Here is a 27,830-nt window from a genome sequence, read left to right as displayed (position 1 = left end):
CCGACAGGGCCCACCGAGAAGCCGGTTAGGATTTCCTCTTCGAATGGAAGGGAAAAGTCCCGCTAAGTGCTATCATCTTCCTCCAATTTACATTTCTGCTGTTTGCACATTGTGAAATAAACACATATGCAACGTGTCCATGTTTTGATATGTATTTTTATTTCCCTGCAGTTTTCACTTATCAAGAACAAGTAACAGGGAAAGATGTCTGAACTAGTGCATAAACAAACATTCTGAAACACCACTACACGTATCTAATTTACAGGAACCGTATAAAAAAAGTCACTAAAACACTACACTACGAAGGTGTCCAATGCTTACAGTCAGACCTTTTCCAATCCGTTACTTGCCTTGTGGCCACAGGAAAACGCTCCAAAATTGAGAAAAGACAAATCTGCCCAACCTCCCCTCCCCCTCCCGACCCGCGGCCCTTTCCCCCCACCCTCCCCGCCCCCCACCCCCCCCCCCCGCCCACACCTAGGATGGTTCGATAGCTAGATGTCCAATAATTATTGCAATGATATATAATGCAATACATACCTGGTAAAGTCGCCTTTATGTGGTGAGTTACAGTTTTAAAGCCAGTTAAAATATGCGGTCTTCGGATAAAATGGAAACAGTTGAAAAATGTTCTCATCTGCACAGTTTCTCTGTGCCAGAAACATGATTTTTCCTAGTCAGTTTTTTTTTTTTTTTGGTTTTTTTTTTTGTTGTTTTCAGGTGTAATTCTTTTTTATAAACTGGTATTATAAATAGAAATATACATTCAAAATATATGGAAAAGTGAGTTACTACATTAAATTTGCATGTATCGATCCATCCCTTCCCCCTGCACGGTAATAGAAAATACTATTTTGCCTGGAACTTCATATTCGACAGTGAAATGCCACTAAAGTATTTACCAAAAAGTCCATCTAGTCAAATTGTGAAACAAAATGAACCAAGTGAAAACTTGACAGGTCCTTTAGAAAAAAATTACAAGAATTTCATCTCCTAGCTATGAATCTTTACCTTTTTTTAGACACAAAGTTGGATTTATTTGTACAAGATACAAAATGTAAACATGGCAAAATAAATAGTGAAAACAAGTGATGCGGGATCTCATTTCATGCTCATGATCCCATTTAAAGAAGTCTTTTTTTTTTTTTTAAATCCATTCAGTTGCAAATTCAAGTGCAAAAGCATGATGATGAATATCTACTATTCAAGTAACAGAAATAATATTGATGATACAAATAAACTATTTTACAAGGTAGTGATTTTCCCAATTTTACAAAATGTACACTGTAGATCCATCGCATACTCGATTAAGAGCGATAGTCTGTTCGGGTCCGTCTGAGCTCTCCGGGATCCACAGAGCGTTTTTTCTTTAGATTTTATTTTATTTTTTTGTTTTGCATTCGGTAGGAAAAGAAACGACCACACCGTCGGCAGAGACTCGGAGCCAGTAGTTGGAGGTTATGTCACTTCCATAGCTACTGTGTTCTCTGCTAGTCCTTTGAGGCCCAGTCTTTCTGGCTCGTGGTTCTCTCTGCAACGAGACAAGAGGGGGACAGGACAGGCGGGTTAGGGTCCCCCGTCGCTCGCGGTGCACCGCGGCAGCCCCAGAGTACCGGCCCATTCGCCGTGTCGGTCTCCCCGCCGCCCGCCAACGGCTCGGGCTCCATCTCTGCCATCGGTCGCCGGGCGCTGCCCGCCTGGGGCACCCGCGGCCGGCCGACGGGGCCCGGGCCTGGGAGTCGGTGGGTTCTCACCCCGGCTCCGCCGCTTGTCCGCCGTGGGACCTCGGCCAAGTCGCCTCACTTCCCCGGGCCTCAGCGCCCTCCTCCGCACGACGGGGGTTGAGACGGCGAGCCCCGCGTGGGACGGGGGCTGTGTCCAACCCCATTTGCCTGTATCCGCCCCAGCGCCGAGTACGGTGCCCGGCACGTAGCGAGCGCTTAACGAGATGAGCCGGAACCCGGGAGGAGGATGAGCTTCGTCTCTCCGGCCCCGGCGGACCAGCTCCGGGACCACGGGCTGCCGCCTACGCGGACCTGCGCCTCACACCCACTAGTGACCCGCCCCCGTTAATGACGCTCCCCGCTCCCCCCGGCCGGTCACTCCTCTGACCCATCGACAGCACGCGAGGAGACTCGAGCCGGCCACTCCGCCCCCTCATCACCCGCATCCCGCTGGCGGAGACCCCCGCCGGAGGGCTCACCTGGCGATGCTGCTGATGGCACTGCTAGGAGTCACCTTCGGCACCCGGTCCATGCTGGCAGCAACGGTGGCGAGTTTTAAGGCTGTTGGCGACGGAGCTGAAGTCCTTGTGTTGATATGCACGTTGAGCGGAGAAACGACGCTGACGTTGTTGAGGTGCACCGCGTTGGGCAGGCAGGAATTGTTCATGGGGAGGGTCTGGGGGCTGCTTGTGCACAATGCTGGGATTAAGTGGTTTGTGGTGGTGTGGCCAACGGTCCTTACGAGCTGGACAGTGGAAATCCCTGGGCTGGACGATAAAGCCATGTTGGTGGAGTACAGAGTTTTAGAGGTTCCTGGAAGAGAAGATTTTTTTGATAAATGGTTTTTTGTTGTTGGGTTTTTTTTAAAAGGGTATTTGTTAAGCGCTTACTACGTGCCAGGCACTGTTCTAAGCGCCGGGGTAGGTACAAGATCATCAGGTGGGACACAGTCCCCGTCCACGGGGAGCTCTCCGTCTTAATCTCCGTTTTACGGGTGAGGGGGCTGAGGCACGGTGACGTTTACTAGGTGCCGGGCACCGTACCGAGCGCTGGGATGAACACAAGCTAATCGGGTCGGACAGTCCATATCCCACAGTATTAATCCCCATTTTACAGATGAGGTGGCTGAGGCACGAGGAAGAGAAGCGACCTAAGACCAAACGGTGGAGCCGGGATTATAACCCAGGTCCTCGACTACTCTTTCCACGAGGCCAGGCCGCTTTCCTTTTCAAGAAAACCCACACGTGATTATCAATCAGTCATTCAGTTCAATCAGTCAGTGGTATTTCTTAAGCACTTGTGCCGAGCAGCGTAGTAAGCGCTTGAAGAGAGGGCAACAGAGGTGGTGGGAGCTTGCGATCTAACGGAAAGCCAAGTCGGGAGCCAACGGACCCGGTCGTGACTAAGCACTGTAAATGGTCCCTAAAATAGAACTCCTGGGCACCACCGGGGAAAAAAAATGCAAACAAATACATTAGCGCTTCTACGAGAGGGGATCACCTTTAAAGTAGCGATTCCCCGTCTCTGGCTGACCAACAGTCCGTCAATGAGCATCTCCTGGCAGGAAGGCAGGACGCGATAAATGGGTTGAATCTTAAGGGCTTTTGGAAACTGGGGCAATTTTAATTTGGGCAGGGATTTTCTATTTTCTTTCCCTCCCACTGCCTGGATTCGAGGGAAGCATCCTGCCTAGTAGACAGCAGGGCAGGGAGGAAAGGAAGCATTCTCTAGCCCGCTGATAATAATGACAGTAATAATGATGGTATTTGTTAAGCGCCTGCTATGTGCCAAGCACTGCTCTAAGTGCCGGGGCAGATACAAGGTTATCGGCTTGGATGCGGTCTCTGCCCCACGTGGGGCTCACAGTCTTAATCCCCGTTTTCCAGATGAGGTAACCGAGGCACAGGGAAGCGACTTGCCCAGCAGTGGCGGAGCCGGGATTAGAACCCAGCTCCTTCTATCTTTCAGGCCCGTGTTCTATCCCCTACTCCACGCCGAAGAACGGCCGGTTCTCAAAGAGCCAGCCGGCGAGGCCACCTCTGCTTTGTACCGCCTCATCAAATCGCCAGACGGAGCCGGCATAACCGCGTCCACCCTGGCGCTTTCGGCTGGGCCCCGAGGCCCTCCCTGGGCGGAAGCCCTCCTCCTCCTGAACCGTGCCTTCCTACGGTCCACCCTGAAACCGGTCGCCCCTCTCGCCCTCGTCCCCGACTCCATGACCCTGTCCTCCCCGCTGAAAGGTCAGCTGCCCAACCTCGCTGGTGTCCATTCCCGGAACCGCCTGGCAGCCCAACCCTGGAGGCTCCGCAACTCTTCCCGTTGCGTGGGGAGCCGCTCCGCCCGGGGGCAAGGAGGATGGGAGAAAACACCGTGAAGGCCTCCATTTCTAGGCACCTGCCACGGGGGATTCTTGGAGCGGATAAAAGTAAAAACGGCGAGGGGAAGAGCCCGAGGCCAAACGAAGCAGAACCTGTGCGGTAGAAGGGAGAGGAGGGCTGGGCCAGGTGAGGGCCTGCTGGGGCAGGCATCGGTCGATGGTATTTAACGAGCGCTTACTGTGTGCAAAGCACCGTACTGAGCACTTGGGAGAGGTCGATATACCAACCTGAGAGACCATTCCCTGCCCACGACGAGCTCACGGTCTAGAGGACGGCTCAAGGGAAGGCCCCGAGGGGTGGAGCTGGTCTAGGGTGGCAGCGTTTGGCGAGCGGCAGGTCTGAGTCGGGGGGGCGCTTCTCGGCAGAGGCCGGCAGAGCCGGGGGCCGCGGTGGGCGAGACGGGCGCAGGTGGGTGACCGACGGGACCCGTCGAGGGGATCGCCCGCGGCGGGCCAACTCCAGGCTCCCCTTTCCCCAAGGGCCTCGTCCGGAGGGAGGCCGGTCGGCTGTCCGAGGGGGCCGGCGAGCCGCGCCCGGGGGTCCGGGAAGCCTTACCTGAAGGCTGGACGACCCCATTGACGGTGCCGTGGCCAGCGTTCTGTTCCTTGGGCGGCTCGCTGCGGCTCGGGGCGGGCGCGCTGACGACGGCCGACGCGGCGAAGTGGGCGCTGGCGGAGTCGAGGGTTTTGGACAGACAGTCAGAGGTGCCTGAGCCCTAGGGAGCAAGCGGAAGGACACTCTCAGGACGCCGGGCCGGGGGGCGCACGGCACAGATTCGCCTGACCTGGCCGCTGGGTGCTCGCGGGTGCCCGGCCCAACCCGCTGGATGGATTTTCCTCCTGCCGGGCTCCAAGCGGGGGCAAAAGTCCGCAATGTCCCCGCTCTGCAGATCGCCCACCTCAACGGAGAACTCTCTACGACTCCTGGGTGGGATTACCACCGGTGGGAACACAGAAATCTCAATCTACCTAAGGAGGGAAAATGCCGTGACACGAATGACCCGACGACTAACTTCTTCCACTCCCTTCTGCATCACCCTGGCTTGTTCCCTTTATTAATAATGATGGTGTCTGTTTAGAACTTACAATGTGTCAAGCGCTGTTCTAAGAGCTGGGGTGGATATAAGCTAATCGGGTTGGGCACGGTCCCTGTCCCACGTGGGGCTCACGGTCTTCACCCCCATTTTGCAGATGAAGTCACTGAGGCCCAGAGAAATGAAGTGACTTACTCAAGGTCACACAGCAGACAAGTGGAGGAGCCGGGATTAGAACCCAGGTCCTTCCGACCCCCAGGCCCTCGCTCTATCCCCTAAGCCAAGCTGCTTCCCAGTCCCGCGGCACTTAGGACCATATATGTGATTTTATTTATTTCTACTAACGCCCATCTCCCCCTCTGGACTGGAAGCTCGTTGGGTGTTGGGAACGGGTCTGTGAAACTGTTTTATTGGACTCTGCCAGGCGCTTAGTACAGTGCTCTGCGCACAGCAGGGGCTCAATAAATACGATTAACTAACTGAACAGTACAAATTCAGAGGGAGCAGTCCCGGGAGTGCGCTCGATATACTGATGTATAATCTTTCGGTCTGAGGAGCAAACCCGCGAAACACGCATACTTAATGATGTTGCAGAGCGATCAACGTATTAGGGAAGGAAATGAACCTGCGGTTTTCCCAGGACGCGTGTTTCACTGGGCGCTCCGAGCGGGACACTGCAAGTTCTTTGGACGACGTCCAGAGAGAATACGGTGCCGTCTCCAACACAACGGGGCTACCGCGATGTGAGTTTTCCTTGCCGGGGGAGTTCACCCGGACAATCGCTCTCACCTTCTCGGGGAGCTGAGCGGACTTGGGAAAAGTGGACTTTTTTTCAGTCAGAACTCTTCCCTGCAACGGTAGTTCTCCTCCCCGAAATGTGCCACCCCGACCCAGAATTGCTTTGGTTCAGTCACCCTGTCTGGAGGCTGCGTATCCCATTGGGGAGGGTAAGACCTTCCCTCCTGTGAGATGGGTAAACAGAGTCAGAGGAGTGGAAAACCCTGCAGGCCTCTGAAGGTTTCCCCGCCGGGGTTAGAAGTGAAATGGCCCCCGGGCAGGCCGGAAGGCAGAAGGGGCGGGTCGCGGGGGGGACGGACAGAGGGGAGGTGACTCGACTTACCTGTGCTTGTGGATGAGTCGGTTGGGAGGAATGCTGAGATTGCTGTTTCTGCTGAAGCTGGGCCAGTTGCTGCCTTTGCATTTGAACTAACTGCTGTTGATGGGTCTGAAACTGCTCTTCTGTGATCCCTCCTGTCACTGGGTGAAAGACACGCGCGGGTCAGAATGAAACGGGCCCCGGAAGGCCACTTTTTAAGCTTTAAGGGACGCGAGCTACCCGGGTTCCCACGTAACTGGGGCGGGGGAGAGAACGCTTGAAAGTATTACAGCACCATTACGGTGTTAATCCATCGCATTTATTTAGCGCGTACTGCGTGCGGAGCACTGTAATAAGCGCTTGGGAGAGTACAGCGTATCACAGTTGGTAGACATGTTCCCTGCCCGGAACGAGCTTACAGTCTAGGGGGGAGACGGACATTAATAATACATAAATAAATCACAGATATGGACATACTCATGTGGAGATTAGTACAGGACCCGTGGAGAGCCTAGTATAGTGTGGTGGGTGGGAGGTCGGGGGCTGGAAGGGACAATTCTTTTGTCTAGACCCCTCAGATACAAAACTTATGGATAGCTGGCATTTAGGGACCTGAACCAATGCATTCAGTCGTACTTATTGAGTGCTTCCAATGTGCACAGCACTGTACTTAGCGACCTCGAGCCTTCTGAGGGAAGAGTACGATCATCTCTACACCCTGCAAACTACCTGAGGAGAAGCGGCGTGGCTTAGCGGAAAGAACCCGGGCTTGGGAGTCAGAGGACGTGGGTTCTAATCCCGGCTCCGCCGCCGGTCTGCTCTGCGACCTTAGGCAAATCATTTCACTTCTCTGTGCCTCAGTCACCTCATCTATCAAATGGGGATTAAAAAGTGGGAGCCCCACGTGGGACAACCTGATCACCCTGTTTCTACCCCAGCTCTAGAACAGTGCTTGGCACGTAGTAAGCACTTAACAAATATCGTAATTATTATTTCTATTACCGTGGCATTTATTTGGTGGCTGGACGGCTGAGTCACTGAAACGAAAAACAATGAGTACGCACTGGCCCAAAGAAGAAATAATGATTTCCTCTCTACTAATAAGACCCTCCGGATTCTAAGCTCACTGTGGGCAGGGAACACCCAAGTGGCAATGGAGAGAGCAAGGGCCTGGGAGTCAGAAGTACCTCGGTTCTAATCCTGGCTACTCCCCTTGTCTGCTGTGTGACCTTGAGCAAGTCACTTCACTTCTCTGTGCCTCAGTTACCTCATCTATAAAATGAGGATTAAGACCGTGAGCCCCGTGTGGGACAAGGACTATGCCCGGCCTTAGAACTGTGCTTGACGCATATTACCTGATTAACTTGTGTCTACCCCAGTGCTTAGTACAGCGCCTGGCGCGTAGTAAGCGCTGAACAAATACCATTTGAAAAATTAAAAAAAATAAATGGCAGAGGCAGGATTAGAACTCCCATCTTCAGACTCCCAGGCCTGTGCTCTTTCCACTAGTTCCCAGACAGAGAGGGTCAAGCACTACAAGTTAGGGAAAGCTTCAGTGGAAGATGTAACCCGACTGTCTTGTACCTATCCCAGCGCTTAGTACAATGCTTGGCAAGCAGTAAGCGCTTAACAAATACCGCGAAAAAAAAAACAAATAGAAAAGCTCATGTTCAGCAGGCAAAGACAGAAGTATTTAGGACTTTGGGGAACCGCCGGAAAATGACGCAGAAAAATCCCGGGCCACGAACCGACCATCTGCCGAGCTGAAAATGGCCCTTCTTCAGTCTTCAACCAACCGAGAGAGGACTGCTCAGTTGAGAGCGGCTCGCTCGGATACTCCGGTTTCTCTCCTAAAGGATCTGGGGGAAATCCGCCGGCTGCTTCCCGCCGGGGCTCCAAGGAAACGCGGCCGCAGGCCGGGCGGGCTCCTCGCCGACGCTCGTTTTCCTCGGCTATTCACGGTCACGATGCCGGCAGACGGGGACGGCCGGGCAGAGTCGGGCAGGCTGGTGACTCTAACCGGCGAGGAAACGCTAGGCGGGCCCTTTTTAAGGGAGAGGCAATGGGAAGCTTTAAACCGGCAACGGTTTTTAAGAGCGACGGGAATTATTCGCCTCTTGCCGTCAATCTGGTTATTTAATAGTGGTGATCTCTGTTAAACGCTCACTGTGTGCTCAGCACCGGGGTCGTCCCAAGACGACCGGATCAGACAGAGTCCCCACGCGGCTCTCGGCGAGGAGGGGGAGGACGGACTTTTCACCCCCATTTTACAGATGAGGACACTGAGGTGCATGAAAATTAAGTGACTTGCCCGAGGTCACCCAACAGGCAAGTGGCGGGGATCAGAACCTGACTTCCAAGCCTGTGCTCTTTCCACTAGGCCACACTGCTTCCAAAAGCCCTCAGGTCACAAGGTTGCTAGGGACCTGTTAGGAAAATGAATACATTATCAGAGGGGCCGAAATGCTGGACTTTCTCCGAATGTGGATAAAATTTCTTTCCTTTTCCCTTTTTTCGTTTTGCCCTCTCCAGCCATTCCTCTCACCCTGCCTCCATCTACCTCTTGCTCAGCGCTGACTCCTCCCCCGCATCCCTCCCCCGGGGGCCCGCCCAATCCCCGGGTCCTTCCAAAATCCACCCAAACTAACTTCAAGCCGCACGGAAGCAAGCAACTGATCGGATTTATTTGGCAATCGCCGGACCAAGCGCTTAGGAGAGAGTCCAACACCCCAACGTAACAGACGCGCTCCCTGCCCACAACGAGCTTACAGTCTCGAGGGAAGCGGCAGTAGCAACTGATTCAAAAATGGAGGATAATTCCAGTGCTCGCTGATGGTGTAACGTTTTCTTACTCCTGTTATTCCCGCCGATTCGGTCGGGGCCTTCCAAATGATCTTAAAACAGAAGCGAGCAGGGTTTTAAATTCAGGCACCGCCATCCCAAGTCCGTCATCCCTCGCCGAACTCTGACTGACGCTAAGTACTCTTCTGAGCTACGTCAGAAGACGCGGATAAAATCACAGCCTTACCGTCGCTCGGTCTGTTCTCTGAACTGTTGCCGAACTGTACGTTCCAAGGGCTCAGTACAGTGCTCTGCACATAGTATGCGCTCGATAAATCCTACGAACTAAGAGGGAAGACCAATTCCCTGAGGTGTCCGTCGCAAACAGCTGCACGTGACGAGAACCAAGACTGGTGCCTTAAGACCTTCCCACATCATTTCAGAGTCCCTCACTTGAGGGAATCCATCAGTCATACGATCAAGGGTACTTACTGAGCACTTCCGACGTGCAGGGCACTGACCTAAGCGCTTGGGAGAAGTACAGGACAATTAGCAGACACGTTCCCTGCCCAGAATGAGCTTACAGTCTAGAGGGGAATGGAAGTGGCACCTATCCATCCATCATATTTACTGAACACCTACTGCGTGAAGAGCACTGTGGTTAAGAGCTCAGGAGAAGCGGCGTGGCTTAGTGGAAAGAGCCCGGGCTGGGGAGTCAGAGGTCGTGGGTTCTAATCCCAGCTCTGCCACTTGCCAGCTGTGTGACTTTGGGCAAGTCACTTAGCTTCTCTGTTCCTCAGTCACCTCATCCGTAAAACGGGGATGAGGACCGTGAGCCCCACGTGGGACAACCTGCTTCCCTTGTATCTACCCCAGCGCTTACAACAGTGCTCGGCACATAGTAAGCGCTTAACGAATGCCATGATACTTCTTATCACAATACGACAATATACCAGAGGCGTTCCCCGCCCACAACGGGCTTACAGTCAACCTCATCACTGTTGAGGTTTTTATTTTCCTAACTTCCCGTTGAAAGGCTTCCGGTTTCAGCCCGAAAGGTGGGTATTCGGTCTGTCTTTGCCATCTGCCAGTGGCACGCGGCTAAACTGCCCAGGAATGATCCTAGTCCACCGGTCGGGGCAAGTGTGAGTCCGGCCAAGTGCAAAATACCCATCTCACGCGAGCCACAGAATCCACATCCGTGATACAATGGACACGGGAATCACCACCCTACGTCTGTCACCGAAGGGAAGCAGCCCGGGATTGGGAGCCAGAGGACGTGGGTCCTAAGCAGCGTGGCTCAGTGGAAAGAGCACGGGCTTGGAAGTCAGAGGTCATGGGTTCGAATCCCGGATCTGCCACTTGTCAGCTGGGTGACTGTGGGCAAGTCGCTTCACTTCTCTGGGCCTCAGTTCCTCATCTGTAAAATGGGGAGGAAGACTGGGAGCCTCATGTGGGAGGCTCACAACCCGATTACCTTGTATCTACCCCAGCGCTTAGAACAGCGCTCTGCACATAGTAAGCGCTTCACAAATACCAACATTATTATTATTATTATTATTATTATTATTAATCCTGGCTCGGCCACTTGCCTGCTACGTGACCTTGGGGAGCTCACTTCACTTCCGTGGGCCTCAGTTACTTCAACTGTAAAATGGGGGTGAACTACCAGTTCTGTGAGCCCCACGTGAGACAGGGATTTTTGCCTGACCTCATTAACTGGTATCTACCTCAGCCCTCAGAACAGCGCTTGACACATAGTAATCGCTTAAAGAAAGCATTAGAAAGAAAAGGGGGACACGTGATCGCTCTTAATCTAAAGGCGTAGGGATTAACGGCACGCTTCGCTTCCATTTTTAAGAGATGCTGGCAGAAGCTGATGCAGGGAATAAATCAGTAGGAGGATGACTGGAATTCCCTCCTCTCTCCTTCTTCCTCAAACTGGGTCGAGAAACCAGGCTAACCTCTTTCGAGTTGCAGCGATATGAATATGCAACTTTGTGACTCCGACCCGACCCATCAGTGGAATTCGTTGAACGCTTACTGTCCGTGGAGCCGAGCGTTTGGGAGCGCACACTTGGTTAATAATAATAATAATAATAATAATAATGATAATGTTGGTATTTGTTAAGCGCTTACTATGTGCCGAGCACTGTCCTAAGCGCTGGGGTAGATACAGGGTAATCGGGTTATCCCACCTGGGGCTCACAGTCTTAACCCCCATTTTCCAGATGAGGTCACTGAGGCACCGAGAAGTGAAGTGACTTGCCCAAAGTCACACAGCAACCAAGTGGCGGAGCTGGGATTAGAACCCACGACCTCTGACTTCTAAGCCCGGGCTCTTTCCCCTGAGCCGCGCTGTTTCTCTAGGTTAAGAAGACCTGATTCCCACCCCTCGGGGAGTTTACAGACGAATAATCACACTCATGATTATTCACCTTATCCTCTGGATCAAAGCAACGAGGGAGAAAAAGCATGGCCCAGTGGACAGAGCACAGGCCTGGGAGTCAGAAGGGCCTGGGTTCTAATCCCGCCTCCGCCACTTGTCTGCCGCAAGTCACTTCTCCGTGCCTCAGTCTCCTCATCTCTAAACCGGGGATTACGACCGTGAGCCCTATGTGGGACAGGGACTGACTGCGTCCAACCTGATGATCTTGAAGTGTTTAGTACAGTGTCCGTTAGTTACCCAGAGAATGCATCCGATAGGACTGTATTATAGGATGATGATAATGGCATTTGTTAAGCGCTTACTATGTGCCAAGCACTGGTCTAAGAGCTGGGGCAGATACTAGGTAATCAGGTTGTCCCACTCGGGGCTCAGTCTTCATCCCCATTTTATAGATGCGGGAACTGAGGCACAGAGAAGTGAAGCGACTTGCCCAAAGTCACGCAGCTGACAAGTGGCGGAGCCAGGATTAGAATCCATGACCTCCGACTCCCAAGCCTGTGTTCTAGCATTCATTCAATGGCATTTATTGAGCGCTTACTGTGTGCAGAGTACTGTGCTAAGCACTTGGAAAGTAGTATCCACTAAGGCACGCTGCCCAGCACAGTGTTTGGCGTAGAGTGCCTAACAAATACCACAACCATTACTGGTATTATCATCCGATTTATTTTAGTGCCTGTCTTCCCTGCTAGACTGAAGGATCGAGGACGTGGGTTGTGTTCTCCCAGACGCTCAGTACGGTGCCCAGAAAGCCTGCCGTAAACAGTACTGAGCGACCGGAATTCCCGGACCGTTTCCTAGATAATGACTCAAATGTAATTACCTCAGTGCTCCCCAGCAAAACCAGTAACCTTTCTAGATCGACACTGGGCACCTGAAACTGACCGAGGTGTTTATCATCATCCCAAGTAGCCACTTAGGTTTCGAGTCCAGCGATCTAAAAACGTGAACCATTTTTTTTTAATTTAACAACGATCCCGGGAGCAAAGAATCTTGGATTTACTTTTCCAGAGGGGAAGACCGCAATGGGCTTTCCGCCATCTCAAGCGAGTGGCTACGGGCAGGACGGTCCCGGCCCAGGCGATTCTGGTGCTGTCCCCCATGGCAGAAGGGCCTGGCAGAGCCCAAAACAGTGACCCGGGCATCTGCCGCGGGGACACACGGAGACGTGACCGCCCCCGCCACCTCACGGTGGCCACGGTGTTCCCGGGACCTCAGCCTAGGCCCCGCCTCCCTCCCGTTTCCTCTCGCCTTAACACGCCAAAGATCCACTCTTCCGTGCCGCGGTCCTCTCGACCGTCAGGTCGATGTGGGCGGGGAGCGTGCCTGCTAATTCCGTCGTACTCTCCCAAACGCTCGGCACAGTGCTCTGCACAGAGTGAGCGCCCGATAAATACGATCGACTCGTTTAACAATCTTCCTTCACTGATCCAGTCAGATGTTTAACACAAGTCTGGCAGCCGGAAAATTCTTCCCGTCGTTTCACCTCCGTTCTTCCTAATGCGGATTAAGCCCTTCTTCCTCCCGTCGGGACGTAGCAGAGGTGGACATCCGTTCCCGGCCACAGACGACCCCTTTCGATTGATTTCAAGCGCTATCTCCTCTCGGTCATTTTATCTCCAGGTCGAATAATTCCAGCTCCTTCCCGCTTTCCTACTCCGGAACCCTCTCCGGAGGCTCACCCTGCTCTCCATCTTCTGCTTTAGCCGTGCGGGCCGGCACGGGACCACGTGCTCTAGACAAGGCCCGGCGCTACGCTGTGAACTCCTCCTCTAGACAGTTAGCTCCTGGTGGGCAGGAAACATGTCTACCGACTTCGTTGTATTGTTCTTTCCCAAGCGCTTAATACGTTAGGTGCTCAATAAATACGATTGAATGAATGAATGAATACCCACCGAATGATTGATATAATAGAAAGTGGGCCTTAGGTACCTTCCCCCCCGGGACCAAAAAGGCCAACCACATGTTTGTGGGGAGGAGAGGGGGAGAAGGAATGAAAAAGACTTGCTCTGCCCTCTCAGTTCTCCCCATCTCGCCGGGGACAGGGCCTGGACCGAGGATGGAAGATACAGCACGGACTGGTGGGCAGATTACAGACCCGGGAGCCGGAGGACCTGGATTCCAATGTCAGCTCCCATCACTTGCCTGCCGGGTGACCATGGGCAAGTCATTTCACGTCTCTGTGCCTCTGGGACCTCATCTGTAAAATGGGGATTGAACCCTCCTCCCTCTGACTTACGCTGTGAACCCCATACGGGACAGGGATTGTGTCCAACTTGATGATCTTCTACCTACCCCAGCTCTTAGGAAAGTGCCAGGACCGAAGTAAGTACTTAACAAGTATGATAAACAACTACAAAAAAAAAAGGAAAGAAGGAAGGAAAGAAGAAAGAAAAGAAAGGAGAGAAAAGAAAGGGAAAGAGAAAAGGAAAACAGAAAAGAAAAAAGAAGAAAAGGAAAAGAGAAAAAAGAAAAGAAGAAATGAAGGGAAATGAGAAGAGGAAAGAAAGGAAAAGAGAAAAGAAGAGAAAAGGAAAGAAAAAGAGAAAACTGAACAGAACAGAAAAGAAAGCCAGGGAGGCTTCCACCCTCTATTTGAAAAAAGGATTTTAACTGTTTCTGGACCTGTCCCCCTGGTTCTGACCCCCCAAAAAAGTCATGACTGGGTGACCAGAGTCACCATGGTAGGCGGGCAACTAGCCTCCCTCCTCAGACACCGCACTGGTGCGCTCTGGGCCACACCGCAAAAAGCTGGTCCTAAGATCCTCCAGGCACCCGGTCGTCTGTCCGACAGCTTTGGGAGTTTCAAAAGCAAGACAGAGAGGCGTATTTGCGGCTTCACCTGGGTTTCGGATGCCCCATTTTACTTAAGGCATTTCAGTCATTACACGTGAACATTTGTATTTGCCTAGTTTCCCCCATTGGATGGGAGGGTCTTCGGGGCGCTCCTCCCTTTCACATTTTGCTCCGGGAAGCGGTTTCCCCCGGAGTTCTTGTCGTGGGTTTGAATTCCCTCACACCGCTGTCGGGCTGTTCCATGCAGACTTCCCTATCGATACTATTGAGCGCTGACTTTGTGCAGAGCACTGGACTAACTACTGGTGAATCTAGCAGACTATATGGTACCTCTAGTTTCTGTCTCTCTAGCTTATTTATTTAGGTACTCGTACATGTAAGCCCTCTACAACGAAAGTGCTAACAAGAAGAGCAACTGGTCACCCAAACTACCTGTCATTATTTTCACCCAGGACAGGTCCAGCGATGATAGTTGTTAGAGCTTTTTTATGGTATTTATTATTACTATTATTACTTATAATTGTATTTGTTAAGCACTTACTACGTGTCAGGCAACGGACTAAACGCTGGGCTACGTACAAGTAAATCAAGTCTGACACACTCCGTGGCTTCACAAGGGGCTCACGGTCTCGATCCTCGTTTTACCTATAAGGTAACAGGCTCAGAGAAGTTTAGTGACTTGCCCAGGGTGACACGGCAGACAAGCGGCGGAGCCGGGATTAGAACCCAGGTCCTTCTGACTCGCAGGGCCGTGCTCTATCCACTGCGCCACGCTGTTTTGTGATCTTACTCCTCTGCTGTGGGATAGAAGAATACCTTCTGATTTAAGAACAAAAACAAACCTCCAATTTAAATAACAAAGAGGGACTCAAAATGCCCCCCCCAGTTTCTATTTCGGATCCCATCACTCAGTCGCTAGCTCACCGCACGTAAATTACCGACCAGCCCCACGCTCTCGCGTGGGTAAAAAGGAGAACGGCGCTCTTCCTTAGCCTGTGTAAGGGCAATCAACCGATCGGCGGGATGCGCTGAACGCTTACGGCGCGCAGAGCACCGTGCAGAGCGCTTGGGAGGGTACGGATACAGAGGGGGCAGAGACGGCCCCTTCCCGCGACGAAGCGCCAGACAAGCGTATAGAGAAGGCCCACGTTTGCCGGGCAAACGATGGCCGAGGTCAGGGAGTAAAACCCTCCCCTTCCGACGTGAGGGTTGAATCCCTCACCCTTCGCCCCCCCGTCCGCCGCCGCAGAACCGCCTATTCTCCGAGCCCCCCGGCGCAGACCCGGGCCTCTACGGGGTGGGCCGAGAGACGGCGGGGCCCCGACTCGTGGGTCGCCGCTTTTCGGAAGGCCGCCGACGGAGCCAATGACACTTGGCTGGCGCCTAGCGGTTTGACTCGTTCCGGGTTTCGAGGGTCCGCCCAGATGCTGGATCTAGCATCGGTCCGTGCTGCGGTCACAGCGCGGCGCGGCTGTGAGCGTTTCACGACGCGGCCGACACCAGAGCCGGGGGGCGGGCGGGGGAAACCCAGCAGGGGACGTCGGTCGGGCTGGCCCCGCGTGGCAGACTTCGGTTTCCAGGACCCCGACAAGAGTCTCTCTCCGCACGGCACGGGGGACCTGGAAGGCAGGCCGTGGGACGCGCTTTTTTTAGTGGGAAAACCAGCCTACGATTTCCCTGCCGCTTAGGGTCTTACGGTCCGCGACGACCCGGTCCCAGGGTTGGCATCCCCCATCGTTATTGTCGGTATTCACTGAGCGCCTCCGCGGCGCACAGCTCTGTACTGGGCGCTCGGGAGCGGGCAGTGAGAGGAGAAGACACCGTCGGTGCTGTTGAGGAACTGACGGTCTGATGGCCTGCCAAACTAATATTCGTTCACGCAATCGTATTGCCTGAACGCTTACTGTGGGCAGAGGACTGTACCGAGCGCTTGGGAGAGTGCGATATAACAATAAGCACTTTCCCTGCCCACGGTGAGCTCACGGTCTAGAGGGGCAGGGACAGACATCGATACAGATAAAGAAATGACAGATCTGCGCGTAAGTGTCGGGCTGGGGGGAGGGAGAAGAGCAAAGGGGGACGTGGAAGGGAGTGGGAGATGAGGAAAAGCGGGGTTTAGTCTGGGAGGGCCTCTTGGAGGAGATGTCCCTTCGATATGGCTTTGAAGCGGGGGAGCGTGGTCGTCTGTCGGATTAGGGGAGGGAGGGAGTTCCGGGCCGGAGGCAGGACGTGGGCTAGGGGTCGGCGGCGAGACGGGCGAGACGGAGGTCCCGTGAGAAGGTGAGCGGCACCGGAGGAACGAGGTGTGCGGGCTGGGATGGAGAAGGAGAGAAGGGAGGGGAGGTAGGAGGGGACGAGGGGGTGGACCGTAGGAAGAACGGGACCGCTAGCAGCGCGCGGACACACCGATGACCCTCGGGCCAGCTCGGGAGCCAAAAAATTCCCCACGGAGGGGGGACCCTCTCTCCAAGAATCCCCCAGATCGGAGATTCTTGCTCCGTGGCAGCTCCCAAGCCAGGGTTAACATTCAGTCGTATTTATTGGGCTCTCTCTGTGTACAGAGCGCTGTATTAAGCGCTCGGGAGTACACGATATAACCAATAAAAAGGCGCACTCCTCGCCCGCAACGTGCTGACAGCCTAGAGGTGGAGGGGCTCTGATCCCGAGGCTGCAGAGGGTAGCGGCGGTGAACACCCCACACCTTCAGCCTGACGGGAGAGATGCACGCTCGGGACCGCCAGGTCACCAGACTCGACGGACCGAAGTTTGGAGAAGCAGTGTGGTCTGGTGGAAAGGACTGGGAGGTCAGGACAATGACGACGACGGTATTGGTTTGGGATTTTCTGTGTGTCAAGTACTCTTTTAAACGCTGGGGTAGAGCCAAGCTAATCAGGTTGGACACAGTCCCTGTCCCCCGTGGGGCTCATCGCCTTAATCCCCATTTTACAGATGAGGGAACTGAGGCCCAGAGAAGTGACTTGCCCGAGGTCACGGGGCAGGCAAGCGGAGGAGCCGGGATCAGAACCCAGGTCCTTCCGGCTCCTAGGTCCGTGAACTACCCACCGGGCCATGCCGCTTCCCACAGGTCGGGAGACCTGGATTCTAATCCCGACTCTGCCCCTTACCCGTTACTGTGTGACCCTCGACTGGTCACCTGAATTTCTCTGGGCCTCAGTGTCCTCATCTGTATAAGGAGGGGTTGAATACCTGTTCTCTCTCCCCCCTTAGAATTACAGCCTTATGTGGAATAAGGTCAGTGAGTTTAGCACCTAGGAAGCACTTAATAAATACCACAATTATCATCATTATTACTTTTATTAATAAAGTGCAAGCAGTTGGAGAAGTTAATTTTTTTCCCTACTTTTTTATTAACGGATCTCCTTCACTGAGATGACGCTGCAGATGCTAAATACGGTTTGCCGAAATAAGGAAAAGTGGTTGTTCGATGGTTGGGATATAGCAAAGCTGTAAAAAAGAAAGTTACTTTAGGTTGCATTTCTCTCACTTCAGTGAAACGTCACCTGACGAAAAACTTCAGATGGTATAATATACATCGGTTCCAAGTCAGGGCACACAAAAAGAATCTGATCGAAGATTTTCGTCTCTTACGACTACAAAGTCTTCAATTACCCAATCTGTCACCCGGTGAGAAACGACGTACGGGTTACCGAGTGTTTAGAATTCGACGTGGATTAACTTCCTTTTGGAAAACAGAATCGGTGACGCTATTCTGAGTTTAGGAGTAGGTATTGATAAGTGGGAAAAATAGGCCGGAAACGCTTAACATAAAGTTTAAGAAAAACCCAGTCACCACATCGAGGCTGTTTCGAGTTAAAAGGCACCGAAGCCGTTTCCAACCGGTTTAATCACATGAACTCTGCATACTAAGAACGCACGATCATGTTACTCATTTAGAAGTACATATACATATTTGTTTCACAGAAACAGAGGGCTAGCTATCTACAGCATATGCATAAGCCAAGGTACACCTACAATTCGGCTCTGGGCAGCCTGCGTGACGTACAAAATATACATAAGAACTTTAATGCTCTACACATACATGTGCACATAAACTTCATATAAGGAGATGTGTATCCACAGAAGATGCAAAAATCAAGTTACAACTTTCAGGGTCTCTGGGTAGCGTACATGATTTACAGTGGCATAAAAACATCCAAGTGAGGGCACACATCATTCATTCATTCATTCACTCATCGAGTGCTTACTGTGCGCGAAGCACTGTGCTAAGTGCCTGGGAGAGTACAACATGACAACGGACACATTCCTGCCCACCACGAGCTCACAGTCTGGAGGGGGAGACATCAAAAAACGTCTCCAAATAAATACATCTTTAAAAAGAGATTCCACGGAAAAGAGCGATTGTCTTTCGGGCTAAAATGAGGCTCACAGTCATGAGGTAACTGAGGCACGGAGGAGTCAAGTGACTTGCCTAAGGTCACGCAGCAGAAGAGCGGCAGAGCTGGGATTAGGACCCAAGTCCTCCGACTCCCAGGCACTCCCAGGATGGCCAACGCCTCTGAGGCCACTCTCCCCTCGAAAGCCCTGGCTTTCTGCGGAAGCTGCAGAGGAGAGTCCAGCTGGGGTGGGTTGTGGCCCGCCCCCTGCCCGCCCCCAGCACTCGCCGGAGCCCCTCACCACCGCCCTCGGTAGGGGAGCAGATCGGGGAATGTGCTTCTCGTTCGACTCTTTCGGCAGTCCCGGTTCCCACGAGTGCTGTCACAGAGCCAGTCCTCCCACAAGTCCCTCACTTTGCGCTCTCTTCTTCTGCGGTATTTGCTAAGCGCTCGCTACGTGCCGGGTACCGTGCTAAGCGCTGGGGCGGATACACGCTAATCGGGGGTGGGGGGGGGTGGGGGGGGGACACGGTCCGTGGCCCACACGGGGCTCTCCCAGCCTTAAATCTCCATTTCCCGGATGAGGCCAGAAGTCGAGCGACTGGCCCGCGGTCACACTACGCACCCCAAGCTCCTTCGAGTTCCCCCACCTCTCTGGTACCGGTGGGAGAGGAAACAAGAAGGGAAAAGGGAAGTGACGCCGCACCCCGGGAGTTACGACAGTGACCGGGCTTACCCTTTCGGGTCCGCAGCGAAACTCCAACGAGCCGAAAGCCTACCTGATATGCCGTTCTTGCTGGTGTTCAATAAAGCTACAGATGCTGCAGAAACTCTTTGATCGTTCCCAGTCTGCCCTGGTTTCCTTGAGGTACAGTCTTCGCTCTCGCTGTCCGGGACGTCGAGTAGCCTCGGCTGGAAACACTGTAGTCGACACGATCGGATATTGCTTAGGATTTCGGAAAGGGACAGTCTGTTTTCGCAACGTATACTGGAAGCATTGGTCCGTGAGAGATGAGGAGGAAAGTCTACAGTTTGGGAAGAGCTTGAAAAACCATTCAGCATCTCCGGGTCGAGCTGCTGCAAGACGGGATCGTGTTCCGTGGCTATTCGGTCCATCACCACCCTGAAAGGCAAAATCGGACAGTCGCTAGATGCTCCGGCCCGAGCGGGCCACGCCCCCGGAGCCTCTCCCGAAGAGCGGGGTCGGAGGGAGGACTTGCCTTCCGCCTCGGCCAATCCGCCTCCTCGCAAACCCGATGCATCTTCTCGGGACCGTGAGGGTCGTGAGGCAATGCCTGTACCTCAACTTGGCCAGATCCGCCAGTTCCGGGCTTTCGTACGAAAGGCTCGTCGGGTCCAAACGAGGCTGCACAGAACGAAAGGGAGAGAACCACGTTCGCGCGTCGCCGACGCGGCTGACCGAAAAGCCGCGCGCGGGCGACGGGGGCGGGGAGGGAAACCCGCCGAGAAGGCACGGAGCCCCGACTCCGCCACGAGGGATCCTTCTCAGGGCCCCGACCCCAAGCCGAACCCGGTGCGGAAGCCCGTTCGGACAAACGGCCTTGCCGCTCCGAGGGCTGAGACGGAGCCCTCCGGACCGTAAGCCCGTGGTGGGCGGGGAACGTGTCTGCTGATCCTGTGGGACTTCACTCTCCCGAGTGCTCAGTACGGAGCTCGGCACACGGCGAGGGCTCCATCGATATCACCGACCGATGGAGGAAATGAGACTACATCAATCAATCAGTGGTATTTATTGAGTACTTACTACCAAGTCACCGGCTTTCCCCTTCGTTAAGCAGGAGTGGAAGGGTCCGGTGGTGGAAGATTTTGCTAACGGCGAATCAAGGGGTCAGACGATCAGGCTACCTATTGAGCTCTCGCTGCCCCTGGACTAAACGCTTGGGAGAGTGCAATATAAAAGGGCTGGTATACACGTTCCCTGCCCATAACCAGATCCCAAAAGGCTTTGGGTCCCTATCCTCAAAAAGCGATGCCTTCTCCTTGCCATCCCCTAGACTGTAAGCTCGTTGCCGGTAGGGAATATGTCTAACGGCTCTCTTAGACAGAGTGTGCTCATCCAAGCACTTAATACAGTGCTCTACACACAGAAGCAATCAATAAATACCACCGACTGACCGAACCATGGCCTTCCTGCCACTCTCCGAGTTACTTGTTTGGTGGGGAGGGTGGACAAACTAGTGGATATTCAGCTCCCTTCTGTAAGAACGGACTGGAAGCTCGCTGTGGGCAGGGAACGTGTCTACCAACCCTGCAGTACTGTACTCTCCCAAGCACTCGGCACAGTACTCTGCACAGAGTAAGCGCTCATAAATACCACCGACGATGTTGACCGCAGGCTCCCCGGAGAGAACTGACCTACACTCCCCGCCAACCCTTCAATCCTCCCTCTCCTCACTCCTATTCATCTCAGTGCCTTTCCAAAAAAAAAAAAAAAGAGAAAGATGGGAAACGTCCATGCATAGTCATCGCACTGCCCAAGGGGGCTACTTCCATGGGTTAGAGGTCATGAGGTGCATAACTTCTGTACGGCTCCTAGTTCTTCTGGGCATTGGGTACATTTTAGCCACCTCTTACGGTTGAGAAGTCAATAAAACGCCTCAGGACAGCCGACTTCGTGGCTTGGTGGATAGAGCGGGGCCTGGGAGTCAGAAGGACCCGGGTTCTAATGCTGGCTCCACTTGTTTGCTGAGTGACCCTGGGGCAAGACACTTGACTTCTCAGGGCCTCAGTTACCTTACCTGCAAAATGGGGATTAAGAGCACGGGCCCCATGTGGGACAGGGACCGTATCCAACCTCGTTAACTTGTAGCCACCCCAGCGCTTAGAAAGGTGCTTGGCATATAGTAAGCGCTTAACAAGTGTCGTAATTATTACTTGAGTCTCGGTACTGTGAAGTGCCAGGCATCAGAAGTATATTACCCCTTTTGGAGATGGAATATTACTATTAGTCTGTTGGTTTCCTAGGTCAGACAAAGAACCAGGGGCTTACTCAACCGAAGGAAAACCAGAGTTGCGATGCCTGTTAGGAAGCTAAAACAGAGGGGAGAACGGGTCGATAAAAAGAAAACAAGCCCTGAACCAAGGGGAATTGCCGAGGCCGATGACTGCCGCCTTTCAGATTGGCTCACGAGCTTCCTTAATTCAGGATGCAGTGGGGCCCCTTCAAACGTTTACCTGTTACCTGTTCTAAACCATCCCAACACATATTAGAGTTCTTACAGCGTAATACTGGCATCCTGCCCTTCTTCGAAAAGCACAGGAACCGTCAGGATCGTTTTCTTCTTCGGGTTCTGACACCGGAGAAGGTACCTTGAGGGAAGACAAATTGAAATTTTAAATCAGAACCTGTTTCTCCATCCTCTTTCCCGTTACCAAGAATTTAATCCCTGGTCAAAAAACATGATCTTTCTTCGGCGGCCAAGAAGGGAGCTTGTCGTCTCAAAGCACTGCTTAAAGACTAGTAGAAAAATACTCGAAATATAATTTTCCAAGGCCATTTCGTACTTGATGGGCCGGAAAGCTGGGTCTAAGTTAGATAGTTCGAGACTTGGAGCTCTACCAATTTCCAGCCTGATGGGCTGACTTACACTTAGGAATTAACTGGTATTATCTATTCTAAACTGTAAACACACTTCATAATAATTAAATAGGACAGTGAGGGGAAGGTAAGGCAATTACCCAGAGTCCCGTCTAAGGGAACAGAGAGCGGATATCGACGGCACCCGTTAATCACTTAGAGCGGGAGTGGAGATGGACCTTTTATATCCGACTAAAGCCAGAGAAATAACAGAACCTGGGTCGGGGTCCCTTCTAAGGGAGCCCACTTTCGAGAGGCCCCCGAGGCCGAAACGTCAAGGGCAGCGTAGGCTCAGGACCCGAGGTTGCCTCTGAGGATTTAGTCGATGACAGAAAATACAGTTATCACCCATCGGTATCAGACTGAACGACTACCAGTCCCTTTTCCTTTAATCAGAACCGTATTTTACGTTTCCGGCACCGGCCAATCCCACGTTCCCTCTGATATCCCGTGTGCTGTTCTCAGCAAGAATCGGGAGGGACATCCACGTTTTCACGGTTCAGAACTCAGCTCGTTCGTGGCTTGGGCCGGGAGATCCCTTTGCCATCACGAGATATTCTTCGAGAGTCCTCGGACTACGAAGCGAGCGGGCTTTAAGCAGATTGGCTTGATATAGTCCAAGAATTCATTCCACTAACTGGACTGTCTACAGATCGGGCTGCTCAGAGGGTCAACCGCAACAGATGGTAGGATGATCTTTTCTGCCGAGGAATCGTGAAGAGAGTGAGTGTGGATAGATGTGGGGGGGAAAGTGACACTGAAGAGAACAAGTTGCAGTTTCCCTCGGTCAGGAAACTGACCGAGGATCTGGACGGGGGAGGAAAAATCAAGTTCCCCCTTGAACTCTCCCCCGAAGACGAATGTCAGCGCAGCGGCCCGGGACTCCCAGAGGGGTGACCCTTCCATTCTGCCCAGCGGAAGGTGGAGAGGCCAATGGCTCTCCGTGACACAAACGCCCCAAGAGGCAGGATGACATCACTGGGAGCTTCTGAGGGGACGGACGATGCTCCCCTTTCCGGAGGGGGACCGGGCTCCACAAAGGAACGGTGCAACTTAACCACTCGCTCACCTGTGCGAGTATGAGTGCAGACTCGCCTCAACCCCTGCGGGGATTTCATAAAAAGGGACTGCTCCCATAAGGGCTCGTGAGAACGACGGTGTATCGGCAACCATTACCACTTGCACGACCCCCCCCAAACCGCTGCTGCATTAAACCCCCCCCAGTATAAAGTTGTCTCCACGAGGAAACCGAAGAGCTAAGCACCGATACGAAAAGTCCCCTAGACTGTAAGGTCATGTGGGCAGGGCGTGTGACTGTTATCGTGGCTTAGTGGAAAGAGCCCAGGCTTGAGAGTCAGAGGACATGGGTTCTAATCCCGGCTCTGCCACTTGTCTGCTGTGACCTTGGGCGAGCCACTTAACTGCTCTGGGCCTCAGTTCTCTCATCTGTAAAATGGGGATGAAGACTGTGAGCCCCACGTGGGACAACCTGATTATCTTGTGTCTACCCCAGGGCTTAGAACAGTGCTTGGCACATAGTAAGCGCTTAACAAATACCATAATTATTATTATGCTCTCCTGAGCGCTTAGTTTGGTGCTCTGGATACAGTACTCACTCCACAAAGACTGAGGAGTCCAAACTGAAGGACCGGCCACAAACAGCGGCTGGCGTTCCAGTTTAGGGCGGGGAGAGGTAAGGGAAAGGGATGGGATGGCGAGCGAGGAGAGGAGGGGAGTTGTGCGCGGGGGGGTGGGGGACGGAGGGGATGGGAGGATGGAAGTCAGAGCATTTATTCATTCTTTCAATGCAGCAGCACACTAGGTAGCCGGTAACCCAGCACCTGCAGAGAACTACACTAGAGGCCGGCAATCGGTCCTGCCCCGGCTCGTCTTCGGAAAGGGGGGCAGCCGAGGAGAGGCCGGCAGTCTGGGCCCCACCGCCACCCCCTCCCCTCGTGCGGGGCTCCGGGGACGACCGGGGCCCGGCCTGACCCGCCTCTCCCGTCGTCGGCCAGCGGGCTTCCGCTCGCCACGGCCCGAGACTACGGAGAGCCTCGCTTCCATTCGGAGAGCTTTGCAAGTACGCACCTGTGGGAATTCCTCCTCGTCTGAGCTGTGGAAGTCATACTGTTTAATGTCGCTCTTGTTAATCACCGGCAAGGGCTCAGTAGTGGGCTGCTGAGGAGCTATTAACGTCTCGCCTTTGGGCTTCTTTGGGTACTTCTTCTTCTGACGAACGGCATCACACACCTCTTCTTTTAAAGACGAGTGATGAGGGTGCTGTTTCCATCCAGATTGTTTCAGAAGAGAAAGGAAGCATGATCGTTTTAGAAATCATGAAAGCTACGCTCTCCTTTTGATGAGCACGGTTTTTTTTTTTTGAGGAACTCTGCCTGAGGCGAAGGTTTTTAATTTGTGAACCTCTCAGGAATGACTTGGGGAATGCAGATTTAACTCTCCAGAGGCTACGCTGAAAGTTAACTAGAAAAATTCGAGATCGGCGTTGAACCCTGATTTTACTGAGACCTTTTTAAACGAAAAGAATCTGGCAGCTTACGACCGTTCAGAGATTTCGCAAGGGCCAAATGTTTCACAGGGAAATCCATAAACTTACTTTTATTTTAGTCCACTGTGGTAGCTGACAAAAGTTTTAAGTTTGCTTAAGAGATTGAATTTCACATCTGGACCTTCACCACCTTGTTTACAAATCTCTTCCACTTCTCCAAGAATCAATTACCTCTGAGAGTAAAGTTGGCTCAGAAACTGTCCTGGTTAAGTTTCATTCTCTGAAAACCTAGCCTGTAAGCTCATCCTCTAGATCCTGGCACGTTGTGGGAAGGGAACGTGTCCACCAACTCTCCCGAGCGCTTAGTACAATGCTCTGCATACAGAAAGTGCTGGATAAATACCACTGACTGAATGATTGAAAATGCATGTTGTCAATAGTTTCATCACTCACTTTTATTTCAACGGCACTAACGATGGTATTTACTGAACAGCTACTGAGGAGGGAGAAGAGGTATAAGAAAAATGGGGATTTAGACTGTGAGCCCCAGGTGGGACACGGACCGTGTCCAACCTGATTAGCTTCTACCTATTACCTCGGTGGTTGGTAGAGTGCCTGGCACATAGTAAGTGCTTAACAAATACCATTAAAAACACACAAAAAAGGAATCCACGAGATTAGAAGCCCCATAAAGGGCTTCCAAATTATCTCAGAAGGAATACCGACAAAGGGACCTAGTACCACCCAGAGTGGACGTCTGATCTAACGGGGGGGCATAACCAGTTGTAGCGGAGAATACTGGAGTGGTGATGTAGGCTTGCTCCTGCCACAATTGAGTGGGGGGAGGTGAGGAAAGGGGGATTTTTGCCTTTCTGGATCTTTAAGGCAACGGCAAAGGAAAGGTAAACGTAATATTCCCACAATATTAGAAAAAACAACTTTTCTAGTTACAAAATAAAGGACATTGCCCCCACGCAGGAATGTATTTTCAAATGTTGTTTAACTACTGGACACTGGTTGAAACTGGCTTTGTTGGCAGGAAATTATGGCCTCGGGATTAGGAGGCAGCATGAGGAGCAACAAGAAGAGCAGCGTGGCCTAATGGAACGGGACGTCCCGAGTCCAAATCTCACTTCTGCCGCCTTCCGGCTGTGACCTTGGGCAAGTCACTTATTCTCACTCAGCCTCCACTAGTGGCCTCGGCCAGTTCAGGCTTTATTAGAAAACAGGCTTCGGGAGGGCAAGAATCCGGTCTTCGTTTAGGGCAGTCAATGGGCACCGCATAAATACTACGATGAGGAGTCACGCTTTCCGACATGCAGCGGGAGAAAACGTCCTTTCAACTACAGATGCTCACATTTCTGACCGACTCTGGTCTAACCGACCTTCTCAGAAGTAATAACGAGAACGGTGACACGACAGACAGTTCAATGGCTTTGGTCAGTAACCAGCTGTTCGCCCGCTTCTGATAAACTGCGTTGCCCAAAGGACGAAATGTTTTCCTTCAAACAACTTTCTTACCTTAGTTTTACATTCTTGGGCTTTGTGGTGGTTTCCATTATGAAGAGATGCTGGAGTGGTGTATATCTCTTTTTCTGGCCTATTAACTTTCACTTCATTAAGAATTTCACCACCATAATCTCCCAAATGGTATCTAAAAGAATTAATTCACGGAAATGGGACATATTTCATTATTCTAAAATCTGTGAACACGCCGTACAGAACCAACTCCACCATGCTAAACTTTGGTCCGAATTTAGAACGAGACACAGAACCTGTTCAAAAGCACCATGTGTACTTATTTAAGTCTTTGTACCAAAGTAGATAAGTTTTATAACGAGCAAAATCTGTACACAAAACAGTTTATCGGATTTAGTTTTTCCTCAGTCTCAGGGGCAACTCCTACTGTTCTGAAGAGATTGTAATCTTACCTTTTTTCCACAACTTCTAAAGTTAAGTGCAACAATTCTCTTTTCGTTTTCTCTCTTCTCTTAATCATTTCCAAAATAGTTATGGCTCTGCTAAATTCACGTCTTAATTTTAGCATCTTCTCATAAGAGGCTTCATCATTCTTGCGATTCTATTGAAAAAATTGAAATTTGTAAGAGGGCGAGCAAGATTCGCAAATATAACCAACCCCCGTCCAAAAAACAAAACAAAACTGTGGATTCCAATCTAGCGGTCTGATTGAGAATTTAACAAAAATTCTATCGTACAATGAATTTCATGCAACGAAGGAAATTCAAATACAATAAACCCTTGAGAGCCAATTCAAAAAAATCCTGAAAAACAGAATGTTTATCAACTCAACCGATCAGATTATATAGGACAGTAGAACCGTTCACTCTCCTCAATGCGTGAACTCTGGAGAATCGAGAACTGAAAACACTGTTTTGAATCAACGCTCATTCACCAGAAAACGAAAATACATTTTAGTCTTGAATTTTTAATAAGAAAAGTGAAGCCGTCCTGATAAGATCGGAGTACCTACGGAGTGCCAGAACGCAGCCTTCTGCTGCCCTTTACTGAGACCGTTGGACAATACGGAGGCAGTCAAGAATATCAACTAGAATAGATTTATATATATCAATATATAAAAAGCCATCCATCACCTCGCCCAGGGGATGAGTCAACCTTGCGACTTTTTAATCTAACTGCTGAAAACCCTCTACTTTTCCCTAGTCCTTCTCATTCTGCATTATTTAGTCTTGGATCGAGAATCGTTTCCGACAAAACCCGTGAGCGTTCGCAATCCCCGATTATGAGAAAGAGGAAATATTCACGATGAAGGGAGGCTTCCGTGGGAAAGTGAGGGCAGGTGAAAGGCCGGATGCCCCAGAGGGGGATACTTCCATCAGGGTGGAAGGTGAGATGAACTAGAAGGGCCTAGAATGGGGGGGCTTTGGGGCTGCTCCTCTGCTTTGGGGCCTGCCCCTAGACTGTAAGCTTGTTACGGGCAGGGAATGTGCCTGCTTCTTGCCCTACTGCCCTCTCCCAAGCACTCAGTACAGTGCTCGGCACACAGAAAGCGCTCAATAAATACGACTGACTGAATGAATGAATGCCTGGCTGAGTGCCTCGTGGACCGTTCTGGCCCTTGGATTTCAACTGGACCAG

The 27,830-nt window shown here is 52.1% G+C and overlaps 1 protein-coding gene across 1 annotated transcript in view; it reads right to left on the bottom strand.

The window, feature by feature from the left end:
* Nucleotides 1-698: 698 nt before the first annotated feature.
* The window catches only part of EPC2 (enhancer of polycomb homolog 2), an 82,418-nt gene continuing 55,286 nt past the window's right edge, over nt 699-27,830 (bottom strand). The window contains exons 5-14 of the mRNA XM_029071935.2: nt 26,645-26,793; nt 26,235-26,367; nt 24,296-24,487; nt 21,850-21,939; nt 19,830-19,975; nt 19,389-19,732; nt 6,256-6,392; nt 4,658-4,817; nt 2,204-2,537; nt 699-1,531 (exon numbers count right to left, since the gene is read on the bottom strand). Of these exons, the coding sequence (XP_028927768.1) occupies nt 1,459-1,531; nt 2,204-2,537; nt 4,658-4,817; nt 6,256-6,392; nt 19,389-19,732; nt 19,830-19,975; nt 21,850-21,939; nt 24,296-24,487; nt 26,235-26,367; nt 26,645-26,793 (1,758 nt within the window). The 3' untranslated portion in view covers nt 699-1,458. The remainder of the gene's footprint in view (nt 1,532-2,203; nt 2,538-4,657; nt 4,818-6,255; nt 6,393-19,388; nt 19,733-19,829; nt 19,976-21,849; nt 21,940-24,295; nt 24,488-26,234; nt 26,368-26,644; nt 26,794-27,830) is intronic.

This window comes from Ornithorhynchus anatinus, chromosome 9 (genome assembly GCF_004115215.2).
Source record: "Ornithorhynchus anatinus isolate Pmale09 chromosome 9, mOrnAna1.pri.v4, whole genome shotgun sequence".
NCBI classification, from domain to species: domain Eukaryota; kingdom Metazoa; phylum Chordata; class Mammalia; order Monotremata; family Ornithorhynchidae; genus Ornithorhynchus; species Ornithorhynchus anatinus.
The sequence above is the reverse complement of the archived record's forward strand: the minus strand, read 5'-3'. Positions and strand labels throughout refer to the sequence as shown.